This window comes from Phaenicophaeus curvirostris, chromosome 1, assembly GCF_032191515.1.
Source record: "Phaenicophaeus curvirostris isolate KB17595 chromosome 1, BPBGC_Pcur_1.0, whole genome shotgun sequence".
Taxonomy (NCBI): Eukaryota; Metazoa; Chordata; class Aves; order Cuculiformes; family Cuculidae; genus Phaenicophaeus; species Phaenicophaeus curvirostris.
In genome coordinates this window covers 1,892,971-1,911,971 of record NC_091392.1, presented here as the reverse complement: position 1 = coordinate 1,911,971, position 19,001 = coordinate 1,892,971, and the positions used below count along the sequence as shown (strand labels likewise).

Below are 19,001 nucleotides of genomic sequence, written 5' to 3'. Positions count from 1 at the left end.
GATATTCAGGAACAATCCTCTGTTAAACGTTGCTTGAGACAAAGGGAGTGACTTGACAATGAGCAGAAACAAAGGTTGTACTGCAAAGTGGTACAAAAACCGAAAATACGTTCTGGATCTCTGATTCCTTATCCAGCTGATTTGTTCCATCCTGTGTGGTCTCTCCCAAACATCCCCTTTAACAGTTTTAAATAAGAGTGACAAATCTCCCTGCCGCGTTATCCAGCTGAGTAATGCAACTCCCCTCATCCTCCCTCTCTCTTTTCTACCCTCCCTGTTGCTTTGGGGTTTTTAACTTCTCTTTCTTTTTTTTTGCATTTGAACAAATACTGTTCTCTAGAAGCCGCGCATGCAAGAAGGGGGAGGGAGAACTCTTTAAGTAACAGCTTTTTTATCTATTGAAGATAGATTGGTGTCACACATCAGTAAATAGGTACCTCTCATCGCTGCCAACATTATTAGATCGCAGAAGAAAGTAAATTTACAGCCTCCCTTGTGAGTCACAAATGTCTTAAAAACCCCTCAGAAGTAATTATCTGAGAGGAGACAAGTTAATGCAGGTTTTGTCTGTTTGTTTCTTCTAACACTTGTTCATGCTTAGAAACCATGAAGTACTTTACTGTTTTGAAGTATGTTGTCTATATGTTATGTGCACCGTGGCATAACTGGATGCACAGACTTATCAAGGCCAGGTTGGATGAGGCTGTGAGCAACCTGGTCCAGTGGGAGGTGTCCCTGCCCGTGCAGGGGGTCGGAACGGGATGGGCTTTGAGGTTCCTTCCAACCCAAACCATTCTCTGATCGATGATGGCCTTACTGAGTTCCATGTCCAACTACAGGCATGTGCCACAAGGGATGGATTTTATAAGTTATAACATAATTGATATTAAAATAAACGTGCAGCTTGCAGCGGTTCGGAGTCCCTCATCAGCTGAGCTGAATTTGACACTCCTTTATTTTATTTTGTGGTGATACAGGGGATGCAAGAAGGTTGTTTTAGCTGTTAACAGTACAATGAAGCGATAGCCCATGTCTGTGCAGCATTCTGAGTAGGCAAGTACACTTCTGGCTTTAAATTGGAAGGGGGAAGCTTTAGATTAGACATAAGGAAGAAACTCTTCACAGTGAGGGTGGTGAGACACCGACCCAGGTTGCCCAGAGAAGTTGTGGCTGCCCCATCGCTGGAGGTGTTCAAGGCCGGGTTGGATGCGCTCTTGAGCAGTCTGGTCTGGTGAGAGATGTCCCTGCTCATGGCAGGGGGGTTGGAACTGGATGGGCTTTAAGGTCCTTTCCAACTCAAACCATTCTGTGATTCTATGACTTTTAATTCCTGAAATGTAGGAGCAGGCGGGAGCTGGTGGACAGTGCGTGGTTGAATCTCAAAGGACAGAATTTACCATGGTAGCAGGAGCTTTTCTTCTGAGAAAGCCAGCACGTAAGTGATAGCAAAGTTGGCAGAGCACTGAAATTTATCTTGCAGGCATCTGCTTTCTCCGGGCTCCACCCTGTGGCATTACCCTGCCAGTTTCCCACACGTCTCATGAACCTCAGCAGGAGCCTGGGATTTGATATCAGTATGGGTTTTAGTCTTGGCTTTTTTTAATGGTTTGCATGCTCCATAGATGCTCTCTGCCTTTTCGCTTTTGTCTCAGCCAGAACAGCTTTTGTTTGGAGTTACCTGTCCCAGTCCTTATTTTTGCTGCTGTTTCAATACCATGTCCTGTAAAGCGAATATTCAGAGAGACTGGAGTCAGAGATGGAAACTTGAATTCAGATATAGAATCATAGATTGATTTGGTTGGAATGGAGCTTAAAGATCATCCAGCTCCACCCCCCTGCCACGAGCAGGGACACCTCTCACTGGATCAGGTTGGTCTGGACCAAATTGCTTGCTGACTTGATAGATTGCTCCAGGTTTCTTTCATTTATCAAAACAAACAAAACCAAATTCCCACTTCTATTGCATAATTGTAATGTAGCCAAGAATATTAGCATTAAAAATTGACTGTATTGGCAGGAGCTTGAGAATATTCAATGTGAGCTGGAATTTCAGTAGAAAAGACCAGGCTCTGGGATTCCTGTTGGAGGAAATACAGGTGAATTCACATCCTGCATCCCATACAATCATGGAATGATTTGGATAGGAAGGGACCTTAAAGATCATCCAGTTCCAACCCCCCTGCCGTGAGCAGGGACACCTCCCACTGGATCAGGCTGCCCAAGGTCCCATCCAACCTGGCCTTGAACACCTCCAAGGAGAGGGCAGCCGTGACTTTCCTGGGAACCTGGGCCAGTGCCTCACGTGAAGAATTTCTTCCTAATGTCTAATTTAAATCTTACCCCTTCCAATTTAAAACCATTCCCCCACATCCTGTCACTCCAGGCCCTTGTAAAAGTCCCTCACGAGCTTTCCTGGAGCCCCTTCAGGTACTGGAAGCTGCTCTAAGGTCCCTCTGGAGCCTTCTCTTCTCCAGGCTGAACAAGCCCAACTCTCTCAGCCTGTCCTCATAGCAGAGGTGCTCCAGCTTAGATCATCTTTGTGGCCTTGTATGAACCCATTCCAAAACCTTCTCAAAGAATGAAAGAGAAGTGTTTCGCGGCGAGGTAGTAGAATGTTGGATGGGGATGTCACAATGCTCCTCTCTCTACCTGTATATTGTTTGCTTTCAATCATGTTAAAATACAAAGAGTTGGGTTTTTTTTTTTGTGATCAGGTTCTTTGCTTTAAAATGGATTCCTGTTGCTATTGCATTTAATGTTCCTTTTGGCAATCTAAGGGAATGTTTTTACTGAAAGAAACAATGACATGCACGATTGGTTTTGATATTGGAAGCCACATAGTGATTCCAGAAGCACTTATGCTTTTCTGAGTAAACAGAAGCGATGGGTGTTGGTCTTGCTGGGGAATTTGTACCTAAAATCATTTGAACACTTGCCAAATCGAATGCGTTTCTTTTGGGTGCCAAGTGTTCTCAGCGCTGAGAAGCACTTCAGAAAGAAAGCCGAGGGTTCAGCATTTTCCAACCGGAGGCCTCAGGTGGGATTGCAGATGAGTTGTCCTGATACGCGGCTGCCAGCGGAGTCATTATCAGAGAGCTGAACGGCACTATCTGTCGGGAAAACGGAAAAAGCAGAGCTCAGACGGCATTGTTGTTGATGTGTCCAGAGTCCCCAGGCAGTGTCACAGCCAAGCCCTTTGGTGGCTTGTGGCTGATGGAAGTGGGGTGTCTGTTAAGTGGGTGCTGGAGGGGAGCAGGCAAGGAACCACAGTGAAGTGCTGGCCATCATGTACTGGTCTGAAGATTGATGTCTGGTTAAAACCATCTTTTGTTGAGCCAAGAGCTTTTCAGACTGGTTTTAGGAAGGATCTGTCTTTTCCTTCTTCAACCTAGAGAAGAACCTCAGGTTACCTAGAGAAGTTGTGCCTGCCCTGTCCCTGGAGGTGTTGAAGACCAGGTTGGATGGGGTTTTGAGCAACCTGCTCCAGTGGGAGCCCATCCAGTGGGATGGGCTTTGAAGTCCCTTCCGTCCCAAACCGTTCCATCATTCTATTATTCTATGAGCTCTTGTCTGAAGAGGACTTGCTGTAGCAAATTAGTGTCAGGTTGGAGAACGGTGTGAGTCAATCCCGACTGTTTATTTGATTTTCTGTACAACCTTGAATAAGTTGCTCATTTGAAAGTAGTGGACAGGCTCCCTTATAAGATCCTGTGCTGAAACGAAGGCTGTGAAAAGCATTGTAAAGGCTTTAAGGTCCCTTCCAACCCAAACCATGATTCATTCTGTGATTCATTGTATGATTCTCTGTTCCAGGTTTTGGCAATCAAATTGCTTTTTTACCTGCCCTTCACATGGGAGTAAAGCCAGTTTCTACACAGGGATTGAAAGCCTCTTGCTCCCCCCTGCCCCTTCCTGATCCCTATGTAGGCATTCATTTCATTTTTCCTACTGCATCCCTTTAAAGCACGGAGTTCGAAATGTCTTCAAGGTCACACTCCTCCTTGAAACTAATGATGGTGTTTTTCCTAATCCCATTACGAGGTCCCTGGTATCATTAGATGCGAGCGTTCCTGTTTAGCTTCATTTCAGAAGCTGATGAAAGGGGGAGGAAAAGGCTCCCTGATGCAGAAAGGCATTCAGGTCTCTGCTGTAATGGAACATGTTCAGAAACGTTATAATCTGCTTAACGGTGGCATTTTGGGGGCCCGGCGCTGTACCTTTGCAGAGCAGCGTAAAAGGCAGAAGGGGTAGCGATGCTGACGGATGTTTTAAAAGGCTGGAAGGGCTCGTGCATGAAAGCTGTGAACAATTGTTATTGTTTTTTCCCCCAAGCCTGAAAATGGGAATCTTGTCTATGCTGTGAGCTCCCCCCTCTGGCATCAGGATATTTGTGAGAACGCCAAAGACCCTGGAGCGTCACAGAAATCTGTGTCTCTGCAATGAGGTCAGGGGCACTTTTCTTGCTCTAGTGGGATATTAAGGCTCCAAACCCAGGCTGCAGACAGCACTGCTCTGCTACGTGCTTCCATCCTTGTGGGAATGCGAGGAATATCAGACCCCACTTATTATAAGTTCGACAAAGAGGGTCTTTCGTTCTTAAGTCATTTCAAAGATGTCAGTGGCCTTACAAGCGCTGGCTGCTGGGCTGATGTCAAAGGGGAATGGGCCCTTTTATCAACGTCTTGGAGTCACCGGGCTTGTTCCTACAGAAGCCTACGTTTGCTGCCCTAGTATTTAGCTGCTCTTTTGTATAAAACCTTCACGCAACTAATTTTAGGGGCCATTTCTCTCTCTTAGGTGTTTTGTCTTGGGGCCACAGTTGTAGATTTAGATGCTCTGCAGAGGGATCTGAACATGCTGGATGAATGGGCTGCCACCAGCTGCATGAGGTTCAACAAGGCAGATGTGGAGTCCTGCACTTGGGACACAAAACCCCTGCGCAGCGCTCCAGGCTTGGGGAAGAGTGGCTGGAAAGCTGCCTGACAGAGAAGTATCTGAGGATGCTGGTTGACAGTGGCTGAACGTGATCCAAAAGCGAGCCAGGTGGCCAAGAAGGCCAATGGTATCTTAGCCTGTATCAGAAACAGCGTGGCCAGCAGGACCAGGGAAGTGATGCTGCCCCTGAACTTGGCACTGGTGAGACCGCACGCCGAATTTTATGTTTAGTTTTGGACTCCTCGCTCCAAGAAGGACGTTGAGGGTCTGGAGAAGGGCAACGAAGCTGGTGAGGGGTCTGGAGAACAAGCATTATGAGAGGCAGGTGAGGGGCCTGGGGTTGTTTAGCCTGGAGAAAAGGAGGCTGAAGGGAGTCTTCATCACTCTCTACAACTACCTGAAAGGAGGTTGTAGTGAGGTGGGTGTTTGTCTCTTCTCCCACATGACAGGCGATAGGATGGGAGGAAATGACCTCAGGTTGCACCAGGGGAGGTTCAGATTGGACATTGGGAAACATTTCATCACCAAAAGGGTTCTCAGGCCCTGGCAGAGGCCGCCCAGGGAGATGGTGGAGTCCCCATCACTGGTGTTTAAGAGACAGGGAGATGAGGTGCTCAGGGATCTGGTTTAGTAGTGGACTGGTACGGTTGGACTCTGATCTCGAAGGTCTTTTCCAACCAAGCGATTCTGTGATTCTGTGGCAGGATCTTCAGGGATTTGGTTGATTAGAAAGTGCCAACATGTGAGTTTGGAGTTAGGGAATCATTTCTTATGAGCTTGGTGCTTGTTAAACAGGGCTGTTTGGTGCACTTTACTTATTAAAAAGCCAGGAGACTTTAAAGTCTTCAAATTCATTTTGAGAAACGCAAGAGATAATGTATAAATTTAGAAAATGTAGGGCTTTTTAAATGTGACCTCCTAGCCATTCCTGCAAAATCTGTTTAGAAGCTTTTATACATCATGAAGCAACAACCCTGGGGTTAACCACAGCAGAATTCCTTTTTTTTTTTTCAGTTCACTTTTTGTCCTGCGTGTGCCTGACTCCACTTTGTGAGTCACTTGTGTGGGTAATGCCTCCTCTGCCAGCGGCGTGTTATGAAGAGGTGGCTGAGTGTTGCCTTGCTCGTCCTCCTTTTCTCAAGTCACGGTGATGAAGCTTTTAATTGATCTGAAAGAAGATGAAGCAACTGGTGGTTGTAGAGCTGTTACTCACTTTAATTAACTTTCATTGTTCTTACACAGTTTCTTTTCCACTCTTTTATATTGTTTTGAGGCAGAGTCTGTCTCTGCAGGTTCCACTGCTGAATTTCTTCGTGGTTTTGGTTTTAACAGACTCTTCCTCTGTACAGGTATTTTCTTGGATGCTTTTTCTCTCCCTGGGCCAGGCCAGGTGTTGCTATAGCTGCTGTGTTGCTGACTGGAGTGATTTGGTTGGTGGGTTGGAAGTGGATGATCTTTAAGATCCCTTCCAACCCAAACCATTCTGTGATTCGAGGAAAAAATATCCTCCAGGGACTGTAGCCTGTTGTTAAAAAAACCCCAAACATTCAGACTTAAAGTCCAGTTTTAAATATGAATTCTGCAGTTTTATATCTAGTTTTTAATTGACGTGAAGGAAGATGAAGCAAGTGATGACTCTACAGTATGTATTCTGGTGACTGTACAGTATATATTGAGATCCTTTCAGTTTTTACAAAGTAACGTGCATGCCAGTATAGGAACCATAGAATGGTTTGGGTTGGAAGGGACCTCAAAGCCCATCCAATTCCAATTCCCCCTGCCATGGGCAGGGACACCTCCCACTGGATCATGTTGCTCAAAGTCTCATCCAGCTTGGCTTTCAACACCTCCAGGGATGGGGCATGCATGACGTGCTAATTTATTTGCTCTACAGTCATATTCCTGTGTCTGTGAAATACATGTGCCAGTGTCCCTGGCATCTGATCCTAGTGTCCCTATGACCCAAGGCAAAGCTCTGTGGTTTAGAGGTCCCATGTTCAATCTCACAGTTAATGCCGGGGGCAGTGGCTGTTCACTCAGATTAGGATTTGAACCCCTGGTAGCATCGATTACTGCTTATTCTGTAATGTTTTGACATAAAGTATCCTATCATGGATCCCACTTAGATCTGCTTGTCATTGCTTCTCAGCCCTTTCTGCAAACGTAAAAAAAATGAAGATTATTCGAAGGCTGGAGCACCTCCTGTATGAGAAGAGGATGAGAGAGTTGGGGTTGTTCAGCCTGGAGAAAAGAAGGCGCTGGGGAGACCTTAGAGCAGCTTCCAGTACCTCAAGGGGCTCCAGGAAAGCTGGGGAGGGGCTGTTTATCAGGGGGTGCAGGTATAGGACAAGGCAGAATGGTTTTAAACTGAAAGTGGGGAGATTTAGATGAGATCTTAGGAAGATATTTTTTCCTATGAAGGTGGTGAGAAGTGACCCAGGTTGCCCAGAGAAGTTGTGGCTGCCTCATCCCTGGAGGTGTTCAAGGCCAGGCTGGATGGGGCTTTGAGCAACCTGGTCCAGTGGCAGGTGTCCCTGCCCATTGCAGGGATGATCTTTAAGGTCCCTTCCAACCCAAACCATTCAATGATTCTATGAAAATTCCTGTATCCCTGTAAAGGAACTGAAATCGGAGTATGGAGTCCTGGTTAACTGAAGGAACACCTACCTCAGGTTTCAAATGGGGCTCCGACTTCTCTCTCACTGATGTATTCTCTTTTTCTGTTTGCTCTGCTGACCATGTAGGATACAAATAAGGGAGGAAGATGAATTAAAAACAGCAGGACAAGAGAGGGAGCACAGGGCTTGAACCTGAAAGGAGGTTGTGGAGAGGAGGGTGCTGGCCTCTTCTCCCAAGTGACAGGGGACAGGACAAGAGGGAATGGCCTCAAGCTCTGCCAGGGGAGGTTTAGGCTGAACATTAGGAAAAAATTGTTCACCGAAAGGGTCATTAGGCACCGGCGGAGGCTGCCCAGGGAGGTGGTTGAGTCCCCATCCCTGGAGGTGTTCAGAAGACAGGGAGATGAGGTGCTCAGGGATGTGGTTTAGCAGTGGACAGGTACGGTTCGACTCAATGGTCTCAAAGATCTTTTCCAACTGAACGATTCTATGATTCTATGAAATGCAAAGCAACAAGCTGCTCACCGAGCACCGTATGGATGTACTGAATTTACTCCCGATGAAGAAGTTTTTATAGTTTTGACTGGTGATTATTAATGGGCCATACCCTCAGGGGAAATAAGTCCCTGCAAGTCAGATTGATGAGGACCCTTGTGTTTATTTGGCAGCGTGATGCTTGTTACAGGGACAAACTGAGCGAGCAGGAGGAAAGCTGACATGTTGAAAAATGTTGTATCCTATTTCTTAACCAGCCTCCTGCACTTTTAGAGACATAAAACTTCTTGTTGTTCGGGACAAATGGCTTGGAGAACTTAAATTTGCTGGGGAGCTGAGGATCAGGAGAGGTGCAGGTGTTTCCCGAGGAAAGATTCCCATGGCATTTTTGTTCTTAGGTGCTGTTGGGATATTACATGTTTTTGTCAAGTGCCTGATTAAGTTTGACATTTGAAAATAGAACTTCATGCAGAAATAAGTACTGTACTTCTGAGTATTTAATTAAGATGTTGAGATCCTGTCAGGGCTGGTGGTTTCCCTTTTCCTGGTAAGGGCAACGCGTCTTCAACTGCTGAAATTTCAGAAACCTGTACTTAACCTTTCCTCGTCATTCCATTTACATAGAAATCTGATTAACAACTTTTAAAGTTCAGGAGCTGCGAGTAAATGCAATTAAAGCCCTTTCGGAGTCTGTTATTAAGAGCTGGCATTTAATGAAGACTCAGGGCACACTACTGTTACCATCTACACTGTAGCAGGATGTCTTAAGCAATTAGTTGAAGGCATGAAATACACGGAGTGTGCTGTATTATCCATGAGTTAACACGGTTGGCATTTAAACAGCATGCTGCCTTTTCCTCCCTGTGCTGCTGCCACGTCGGACGTGCCGGTTTGAGGAACAGAAGCTCAGATCAGTTGGGTGAAGCCCAGACTTGTTTCTGCCCATTCCTTCCCTGAGACAGAGGATGCTCTGAAAGGTGGATGTAGACCGAAAGTAAATGTGAGCGAATATATCCTCTTCCTTTGTAATTTAAACATGTTTAGGTTTACCTCTGTTATAAAAACCTTTCTTACTGTACCCTCTCCACCTCCCAAATGAGCAGAACCGGTGAAGCTGAGGTAAATTACCTCTGTGCTCAATTACCTCTTAAACTCTTACACTGCTCCTTGACCTTTTTAGGTGCTACATAAAGAAAACCAAGTCTAGTCAGGCTGAGAGATGGCATGTTTTAGTCTTGCAGGAAAATAGTTCATTTTGTGCCATCCAGGTGGTAATTATGCTGTTCTGATGAAGTTCCTTGCTTTTTGGTCCATTTCAGGATACAGTTGGCTACTTATCCATCCAGCAAGGTGGCCAGAAGGCCAGTGGTATCCTGGGGTCCATGGAGAAGAATGTGGCCAGCAGGGTGAGGGAGCTTCTCCTCCCCGTCTGCTCTGCTCTAGGAAGGCCTCATCTGGAGTCCTGTGTCCAGTTCTGGGCTCTGCAGCACCAGAAGGATGAGAAATGACTGGAGAGAGCCCAGCGGAGGCCATGGAGTTGATGAGGGAACTGGATCAGGCTGGGACACCTCCCACGGGGCAAGGTTGCTCAAAGCCTCATCCAGCCTGGCTTTGAACACCGCCAGGGATGGGGCAGCCACAGCTTCCCTGGCCAACCTGGGCCAGTGCCTCACCACCCTGATTGGGAAGGATTTCTTCCTACTGTGTAATCTAAGTCTTCTCCTTCCAATTTAAAGGCATCCCCCCTCATCAGTCCATGCTCCTATTAAATTGCTTTTGGAGATGTCCTCCGTCCTATACCTTTGTGTGAGCTGGTACCAGATTGTAGATTCTGTGGATATTAAAGCCACTAAAGATAGAAAGAATCACAGAATCATTGAATAGAATCATAGAACATCCTGAGTTGGAAGGGACTCGTGAGGATCAGAGTCCAACTCCTGTCCCTGCGTGGGACAACCCCAACATTCACACTGTGAGTTGCTAAGCTCTCCTTGAGGGCTTGACAAAGAGAAAGGCCCCTTTCAGCATCACCTGCCTGCTCACGTCTCTCAGAAGTTAAGGTTACCTGCTGGGGTGTCTCGGCAGCTTTTTCTTTTAGCTGCTTATTTTCTGAGCCACAAGTATAAGTTAAGATGAACTTTGAATGTTGATGTGGCCCAGGGGAGTGGGTGGAAGTTATTTACAGAAATAGGGCTTTTATCTACTGCATTTGTCAACGATAAGACATGATCTCTCATGATCTCGGCAGCTGAGAAAGTCGCTGAATGCAAACCTCACCCTGTCCAAGCCGGCGAGTTTTGTCTTGGCACTCGTTGCAGGACCAGGGTTTGCCTTTCAGTCTGTTCAATCGGATAATGGTGTGTCACAGGGATGTTGATACATCAGAGGGTTAATTAGTGACACTCGCGGAGAACACTGCTCTTGAAATCGTTACGCTGGGCGTTCGTTACTGAACTGAAGTCTCTTTCTTGATGGATGTGTAAGCTGCTGTGGCAGCTTGCGTAAAGAGTGGGGAAATGAAATGAGTGCTGGCTAGTGCTGGCTCGGTCAAGGATGTTGACAGCTGTGACAGCATGGAACGGTTTCTCCTTTTGGTGTGCTAGCAACTGTGAAACCCATTATATTAGTGTGTGTGTCTCCAGCGACTTCAGCTCACCCGTTACACCGAGCAGAGGCAGAACCTGTGGTTATGAACACAATGCATGTGTTAGCAAAAGCTTGCGGAATGAAAAGGTTCTGTGTTTCGATGCTCTAAGCAGGTAAATGATTCATTGCCAACTAGAGCAAGGTGAGGGATGTGATTCTGCCCCTCTGTTCCGCTCTTGTGAGACCCCACCTGGAATTCAGTGTCCAGACTGGGAATCCTCAACATAAGAAAGATATGGAACTGTTGGAATGGGTCCAGAGGAGGCTACAAAGATGATCAGAGGGCTGGAGCACCTCAGCTAGGAGGACAGACTGAGAGAGTTGGGGTTGTTCAGCCTGGAGAAGAGAAGGCTCCAGGAGATGTTATAGCGGCCTCCCACTACCTGAAGGGGCTACCAGAAAGCTTGAGAGGGACTTCTTACAAGGGCCTGAAGTGACAGGATGAGGGGGCGTGGATTTAAATTGGAAAGTGTGAAGATTTAGATTAGACATTAGAAAGAAATTCTTCACGGTGAGGGTGGTGAGACCCTGGCCCAGGCTGCCCAGTGGAGCTGTGGCTGCTCCATCCCTGGAGATGTTCAAGGCCAGGTTGGGTGGGACTTTGAGCAGCCTGATCCAGTGGGAGGTGTCGGAGGGGTTGGAACTGGTTAATCTTTAAGGTCCCTTCCAATCTAAACCATTCTATGATTCTATGAAAGCAGCTTTTCTGAAGTTGTGTTTTTAAAGTATTTTTGAGCTTCCTTCCCTCCCATCCTTCCTCCCTGGAGGTTGATGCGCATTCCCAGGTCCACACTAACAGCTGTGCTAACGACAGTGAGTATTGGTAATGAATGCAGTAGCGCTGGCACTGATGGCATTATCTAAATAGTACTGGAATGGTTTTTTTTACTTTTTTCCCAAAATGAAAGCCAAAAAGAATTCTTGTGCAATAATGGAATTGGGTGATGCCTTGAGAGAATTACTTCTGGATGGGTTTTTATTATTATGTTTCAGTTAAATTAATTTCATGGGCAACAAGAGGATTAGATAAAGCAGGTTGTGCTGCATTAAGCACTATTCATGGTACCTAAAAATTGGATTTGTTCTTTCTGATTTACCTGATTGCTTTGTCTTTTGTTGTGTTTACCAGGTGTGTACTCAGCCCCTGATCTCAACATGATACAACTCATGCAAAAAACTTGCTGTTCTTAGAACTACTTAACTGTACCTAATTCTGGTTTTAGTTAAATTCCACACTTACTGCTGCATTTTTGTAAAATCACCAAATGGGTGAGGTTGGAAGGGACCTTAAAGATCGTCCAGTTCCAGCCCTCCTGCTATGGGCAGGGACACCTCCCACCACACCAGGCTGCTCAAGGCCCCATCCAACCTGGCCTTGAACTTCTCCAGGGTTGGGGCAGCCACAGCTTTCCTGGACAACCTGTGTCAGGGCCTCACCGCCCTCACCATGAAGAATTTCTTCCTAATGTCTAATCTAAATCTTACCCTCTTCCGATTTAAAGCCATCCCCCCTCATCCTATCACTCCAGACTGTTGTAAAAAGTCCCTCCCCAGCTTTCCTGTAGGCTCTGCATTTCAGGTACTGGAAGGTCACTACAAGGTCTCCCTGGAGCCTTCTCTTCTCCAGGCTCAACGACCCCAACTCTCTCAGCCTGTCCTCCTAGCAGAGGTTCTCCAGCCCTCCAATCATCTTCATAGACTCCTCTTGACCCGTTCCAACAATTGAGCTTCTAATTACTATTGTTTTAAAAGTGAAGACAGAGCAGACTTGGACTGGAAATGAGAAAATTCCCATCTAACAAAAGAGAAGCATTCCAGAATAGTCTCGTCTTTCCCTTGGAATGTAGAGTATGAAAGGAAAAGAGGATTTAAGACTTTTGGGACCTTGCAAAATCCAGTATTGGTGGTTTCCTCCTTTCTAGTTGTACGTTAAGGATCTTGTCATGCATCTACCCATTTTTCTTTTAGCAGATGCGATGATGACTTTTAGTGCTCTGGCTTTTGTCAGATCATTGGTGGGAATAAAACTTTATCTCTCTCTGTTTATTTAAAGCTAAATTTGTCATCACTGTGCGAATACTGCTTAGCCAAGATCTATGTCCTGTAAATCTGTGTCGCTGGACATGAATTCCATTACTCTCCCTTAATTCTTTTTTAATAGAGTCTTCTGTCATCAGTTCTGTGATTTTGTCCCTGATCAATATGAGGTGGAGAGGCCAGTAATTACCTGGCCATCCCGTTCACCCTTGCAAAATTCATTGTGCAGTGGTTTCATTTGATTTTCTGGACCCCCTGAATACATGAAGGCATAATGAAAATCAGTGTTGATGGTGCAGAGTTTGAGACTGTCATGATTTTCTGATGGAGTAAACTGTTCATTTGTCAGCATCCGTCTTAATTCCAAGGATGTGAAGATACAGAGTATCTTTTGCAGCTTTTAATTGATGGAATAGAACTCATTCAGAGCTCAATCTTCCTATCCAAAACCTCACAAGGGGGAGAGATAATTAATGAACTGAGCTGTTGCCCTGTGGCCAGGTGTGTTTTATTGCTCATGCTTTGTTCGTAGGTCGATCTTGAGCGTGATAAGACATCACAGCTTACACAACTTCTCGTGGGGCTCAGCCAAAGAGCCAAACTGTGGGTTGGGAGAGTCGCAGCAGGTGGACGCAGCAGTGAGTTTGTTCTTACCCTGTTGTGGCTCAGAAAGACAATGTGGTGGAAGCTGTTATCAGGTCAATGTGATAGACAGGCTACACAGACCGATGTGACCTTTTGAAATTTGAGAATTTAATTAAGCTTCCAAATCCATAAATATCGCTTTTTTTTTTAATAAAACAGTTTATATTCATTTTCATTTCCAAAGGGCAGTTGGAGCGAGAGTGCTTTGTTCTCTTGCTTTATGTATGGCTTTATTTGTTTGACATTGACGTAAATATACTGCACGGATGGCACGATTCAACCATCGAACGGGAAGTCAGAAGTCCTTGTTATAGATGAATGGGATGTTGCAAACTTTCCAGTCACTCATAAATCTTGCTGTACATCCACGTGATTAATGTCTAACAAGGGCTTTGATTGATGGCTTAGCAACTACTTATCCACTGTTACGAGACCAAATCATGAAATCTCTTACTTCGTTGGTTAAGGAAAGCTCCGGTTCACTCAGATAGGCAGGAAAATGTCTGGTTTTTCTTTTCTTTTAAGTGGATTTTAACTTCTGCTTGGCTGTGGCTTTTCGTAAGTACCCAGCCAGGTCACAACTTCTAACACTGAAATATGATTCTTATTAAAATCCTCTGCTAGGACTATGAGAGCATAACTTGGGCTGCGTAGACATAGGGAATAAATGGATGACATTGGGTGAAGGCCACGCCTTGCGCAACGCAACGAGGAATGAAAACTTCAGGCTGTTCTTCCACACAAGTGGCTGGCAGGATTTTCATACTGGCCCACGTTATATTGCTTAAAAATTACAAGGGTGTTAATGTTTGTGCTGCGGTTTCAAGTCAAATGTACTTTGAGCTGTGGAAATCTCTCTTGTCTTCACTTCTCTGCCACTTGGCTGTATATCGTAACCGCTCAGCCGTGCTTGCACTTAATTACTGCGCTCGGAAGAATTGGTGTGGCTGTTGAGTACAGGGCACTGGAGCAGGAAGAGCTTGGAGCTGTCTGACATGGTTTCAGCTGTGCCTGAATTTTATAACTTAAACTATTATGATGGTTTAAAACCCATCTATTTTCACTTTTTTTTTTACTTTTTCAGAGCCTTGCGTCTTAGCTGTCGTGCCCTGCCTATCTAATCATAGAATCACAGAATCATGGAATAGTTTGGATTCCAAGGGGCCTTAAAGAGGCCTTAAAGATCAACTAGTTCCAAGCCCCCTGCCATGGGCAGGGACACCTCCCGTTAGATCAGGCTGCTGAAAGCCCCATCCAACCTGGCCTTGAACACCTCCAGGGATGGGGCAGCTGCAGCTTCCCTGGGCAACCTGGGCCAGGATCTCACCACCCTCATAGTGAAGAAATTCTTCCTTATGTCTAATCTAAATCTGCCCCTCTCCAGTTTATATCCATTGCCCCTCGTCCTGTCACTCCAAGCCTTTGTAAACAGTCCCTCTCCAGCTTTCTTGTAGCCCCTTTCAGGTACTGGAAGGTCACTGTAAAATCTCCTCAGATCCTTCTCTTCTCCAGGCTGAACAGCCCCAGCTCTCACAGCCTGTCCTCCTATGGGAGGTGCTCCAGCCCCAGCCATAATTATTAATTACCTAAAGTAACAATTGTGTCTTATTTTTCATAATCGGTGATATTTTCAGACCTGCTGTGAATATCTAATCATAAACTCATCTTTCATTGCTCTGTTTAACAAGGATAACTCGTTATCTTCCTAGCTCAAACCTCTCTTGGCTTATTGTAAGAAGTGATGGCTGTCCCATCCCTGGAGGTGTTCAAGACCAGGTTGGATGAGGCTTTGAGCAACCTGATCCAGTGGATATATCAGAGATAATAAATAATGGTCCATTGTTGGGCATGATATATTCATATTTAAAGCTGGTGAAGGGGCTGGAGAACAAGTCTTACGAGGAGCAGCTGAGAGAGCTGGGGTTGTTTAGCCTGGAGAAGAGGAGGCTGAGGGGAGACCTTATTGCTCTCTACAACTACCTGAAAGGACGTTGTGGAGAGGAGGGAGCTGGCCTCTTCTCCCAAGTGACAGGGGACAGGACAAGAGGGAATGGCCTCAAGCTCCACCAGGGGAGATTTAGGCTGGACATTAGGAAAAATTTTTCACAGAAAGGGTCATTGGTCCCTGTCCGAGGCTGCCCAGGGAGGTGGTTGAGTCACCTTCCCTGGAGGTGTTTAGGGGACAGGTGGATGAGGTGCTGAGGGACATGGTTTAGTGACTGATGGGAATGGTTGGACTCAATGATCCGGTGGGTCTCTTCCAACCTAGTGATTCTGTGACTCTATGATATGGAGCCAAGTGCTGTGCTTACACACTTTACATTTCCTAATCCTGGATATGAAGTGACTCCAGAGTTGCGGAATCCATTATAAATAGGTTTCATCCATATTGAGAAAACAAGTTGCTATGTGTTTTTCTTTTTTTTTTGTTTTTTAAAACTTGATTAAGTTTGAGGGTTTAATTACATCTTTGTGACGATTTTAGGGTTGTTAAGCAGAGAAGATGAATTACAAACACGCGAATACAAACAGATTTGGTAAATTACTATCAAAAATCAGCACAGTGATTATTTTCACCCTTAACAATATAAATACTAGAAGCCTGCGCTCGGGGGAAGTTTTAATTGAGAATATTTTAGGTGTTGAAGTTTCTTTGTGTTTGTACTATTTTTTTTTTTTTCCACGAGCTATCCCAAATTATTTTGAATTAGAGACCATTTGCCAGGATATTTATTTCTGTGTAATTTATTTAAACTCAGCACAGTACAGATGTGCTCCTTTCATTGTGGGCAGCTCTCTTTGTTGGGCTTTGACTGGCTAATTATTAAAGTGCAACTCATTGCTAGGTAGAGTACGGGTTCACCCTGGAGAAGAGAAGGCTCTGAGGACAACTTATAGTGACCTTCCAGTACCTGAAGGGGCTGCAAGAAAGCTGGGGAAGTACTTTTTAGCAAGTCCTGTTGTGACAGGATGGTTTTAAACTAAGGGAGAGGAGATGTTGACTGGATATTTATGCTGAAGGTGGTGAAACCCTGGCCCAGGTTGCCCAGGGCGAAAGTGGAAGCCCCATCCCTGGAAACATTCAAGGTCAGGTCAGATGGGGCTCTGAGCAACTTGATCTGGTTCGAGATGTGGGATATAATCAGTCTGTAAAGGCCAGCAGCAACCCACCCATCATCTCCCTGGTGCTGCTGATGGAATCAGCCTCGGGAGGAGTGGGGCCTTGCAAGTTACCTTTGGTGCCATCGGGGTTTTCATAGAGTCATAAAATCATGGAATCATTAAAGTTGGAAAAGACCTCTAAGATCATCCAGTCCAACCATCAGATGCCCTTGCAGAGCCCTCCTGCCCTCCATTCATGGATCCAGCTTGGGCAGGTCCCTCCGCAGAGCCTTCCTGCCCTCCATCCATGGATCCAGCTTGGCCAGGTCCCTCCGCAGAGCCTTCCTGCCCTCCATCCATGGATCCAGCTTGGCCACGTCCCTCCGCAGAGCCTTCCTGCCCTCCATCCATGGATCCAGCTTGGCCAGGTCCCTCCGCAGAGCCTTCCTGCCCTCCATCCATGGATCCAGCTTGGCCAGATCCCTCTGCAGACCTTTCCTGCCCTCCATCCATGGATCCAGCTTGGCCAGGTCCCTCTGCAGACCCTTCCTGCCCTCCATCCATGAATCCAGCTTGGCCAGGTCCCTCTGCAGAGCCTTCCTGCCCTCTATCCATGGATCCAGCCTTGCCAGGTCCCTCCGCAGACCCTTCCTGCCCTCTATCCATGGATCCAGCCTGGCCAGATCCCTCTGCGGAGCATTGTAGCAGACTAAGTTGGTCAAGTAATGTAAAACAAGCTTTTCCCAAATTAGTGGCAATGACATATAAGTCATTGAGTTTTCTGAAAATAAAGCTGAGTTTCTGTTAACAGGACTTTGGGAGTTTTTTATTCATTTTCCAGAGTACCAAAAGATCCTGGACGATCAAGTTACGTCTTAATGCTGTCCGATTTTGAATGCTGAGTTCTCCTTCCTTCTGTTCACAGATGCTGCTGACGGAATATCTGGATATGAAGAACACCCGCACTGCCTCGGAGCCGTCCGCCCAGCTGAGCTACGCCAGCTCGGGGAGAGAATTTGCAGCGTTCTTCGCAAAGAAGAAACCGCAGAGACCTAAAAACCCTTTGTTCAAGTAAGTGCTGGGATGATGTTAAAGCTGTTCCTAAGCTGTCTTTGGTGCCTCGAGTATTGCACAACGCTGGCTGCTAATCGCAATTTCACAGGGTGAGAGGAGCGTAAGTTTTCAGATGGAGATTTAATGCCTGAAGCTGAAGCCTCGGTAAGATCTCTGTTACGGATTTAATGCTGGTTTTTAGAATGTAGCTCTTTCCAGGGCTCATCTTGGGACTGGGATCCTGTTATACAATCTGCTGCTAAGCATGCAGTGATACATTTCACCTCTCTTTGTCCACGGGAAATGCAGGACCTGTTAAAGAGAGCGATAAAGGGGACTGGACAAAGAGAATTAAGATAACTGTATAATTGCGAGATAGACTGAGTGGTTAATCCTATCACTAACACCTTTAATTCACAGTTAAGAGTGGAAAGAATTAAGTGGCTGGGAGGAGAGTGGAAGGGAGAGGATGAGAGGGAGGTGGCCAAGGAAAGCTTTTGAAGGAAAAAATTTGATGTACAAGAATAGGAAATGAGAAGGGGCTGTTGGTGAGCTGTGCTGTCAGGGGAGGAAGATCTTGATTTTATAGCTAGATTCAAGCGAGCTGTGCTGAATTATCACCTGTTCCTGTGACTACATATACTGGTCATTCTCTTTGTCATCTTGAGGACTTTAGGGAATACCAAAATATCCTATTTTGGCAGCAGTTGTCTGTGCTCTAACATCGCAGCGTCCTCAGCTTTGCCAGCATAACTGCAGGTGTGGCTGCTCTCTGACTCAATACTGGTCAAATGGTGGTTTAAATCAACCATGTACTGAGCTGCATCAAAAGAAGCGTGACCAGCAGGGTGAGGGAGGGGATTCTGCTCCTCTATTCCTCTCTTGTGAGACCTCACCTGGAGTCCTGTTTCCAGTTCTGGAATCTTCAATGGAACTGTTGATGTGGGTCCAGAGGAGGCTACAAAGATGGTCAGAGGGCTGGAGCACCTCTGCTATGTAGACAGGCTGAGAGAGTTGGGCTTGTTCAGCCTGGAGAAGAGAGGGCACATAGGAGACCTTATAGCAGCCATCCAGTACCTGAAGGGGCTCCAGGAAAGCTGGGGAGGGGCTTTGTACAAGGGCCTGGAGAGATAGGAGCAGGGGGAATGGCTTTAAATTGGAAGAGGGAGGATTCAGACTAGACATTAGGAAGAAATTCTTCGTGGTGAGAGTGGTGAGGCACTGCAACAGGTTGCCCAGGGAAGCTGTGGCTGCCCCATCCCTGGAGGTGTTCAAGGCCAGGTTGGATGGGGCTTTGAGCAGCCTGATCCAGTGGGAGATGTCCCTGCCCATTGCAGGGGACTTGGAACTGGATGAGCTTTGAAGTCCCTTCCAACTGAACCCATTGCATGATTTTATAATTTCTTGGTCATCGAGAACTCCCTGTGCTTTGTCCCATGGGCACATGTAACCAGTGGCTGTATTCTCTCG

General features: G+C 46.1%; 1 protein-coding gene across 1 annotated transcript in view; it reads left to right on the top strand.

The window, feature by feature from the left end:
• Positions 1-19,001, top strand: part of EXOC4 (exocyst complex component 4) — a 428,233-nt gene that overhangs the window by 93,762 nt on the left and 315,470 nt on the right. Inside the window, exon 8 of the mRNA XM_069861081.1 lies at positions 17,404-17,549. Within this exon, the coding sequence (XP_069717182.1) occupies positions 17,404-17,549 (146 nt within the window). The remainder of the gene's footprint in view (positions 1-17,403; positions 17,550-19,001) is intronic.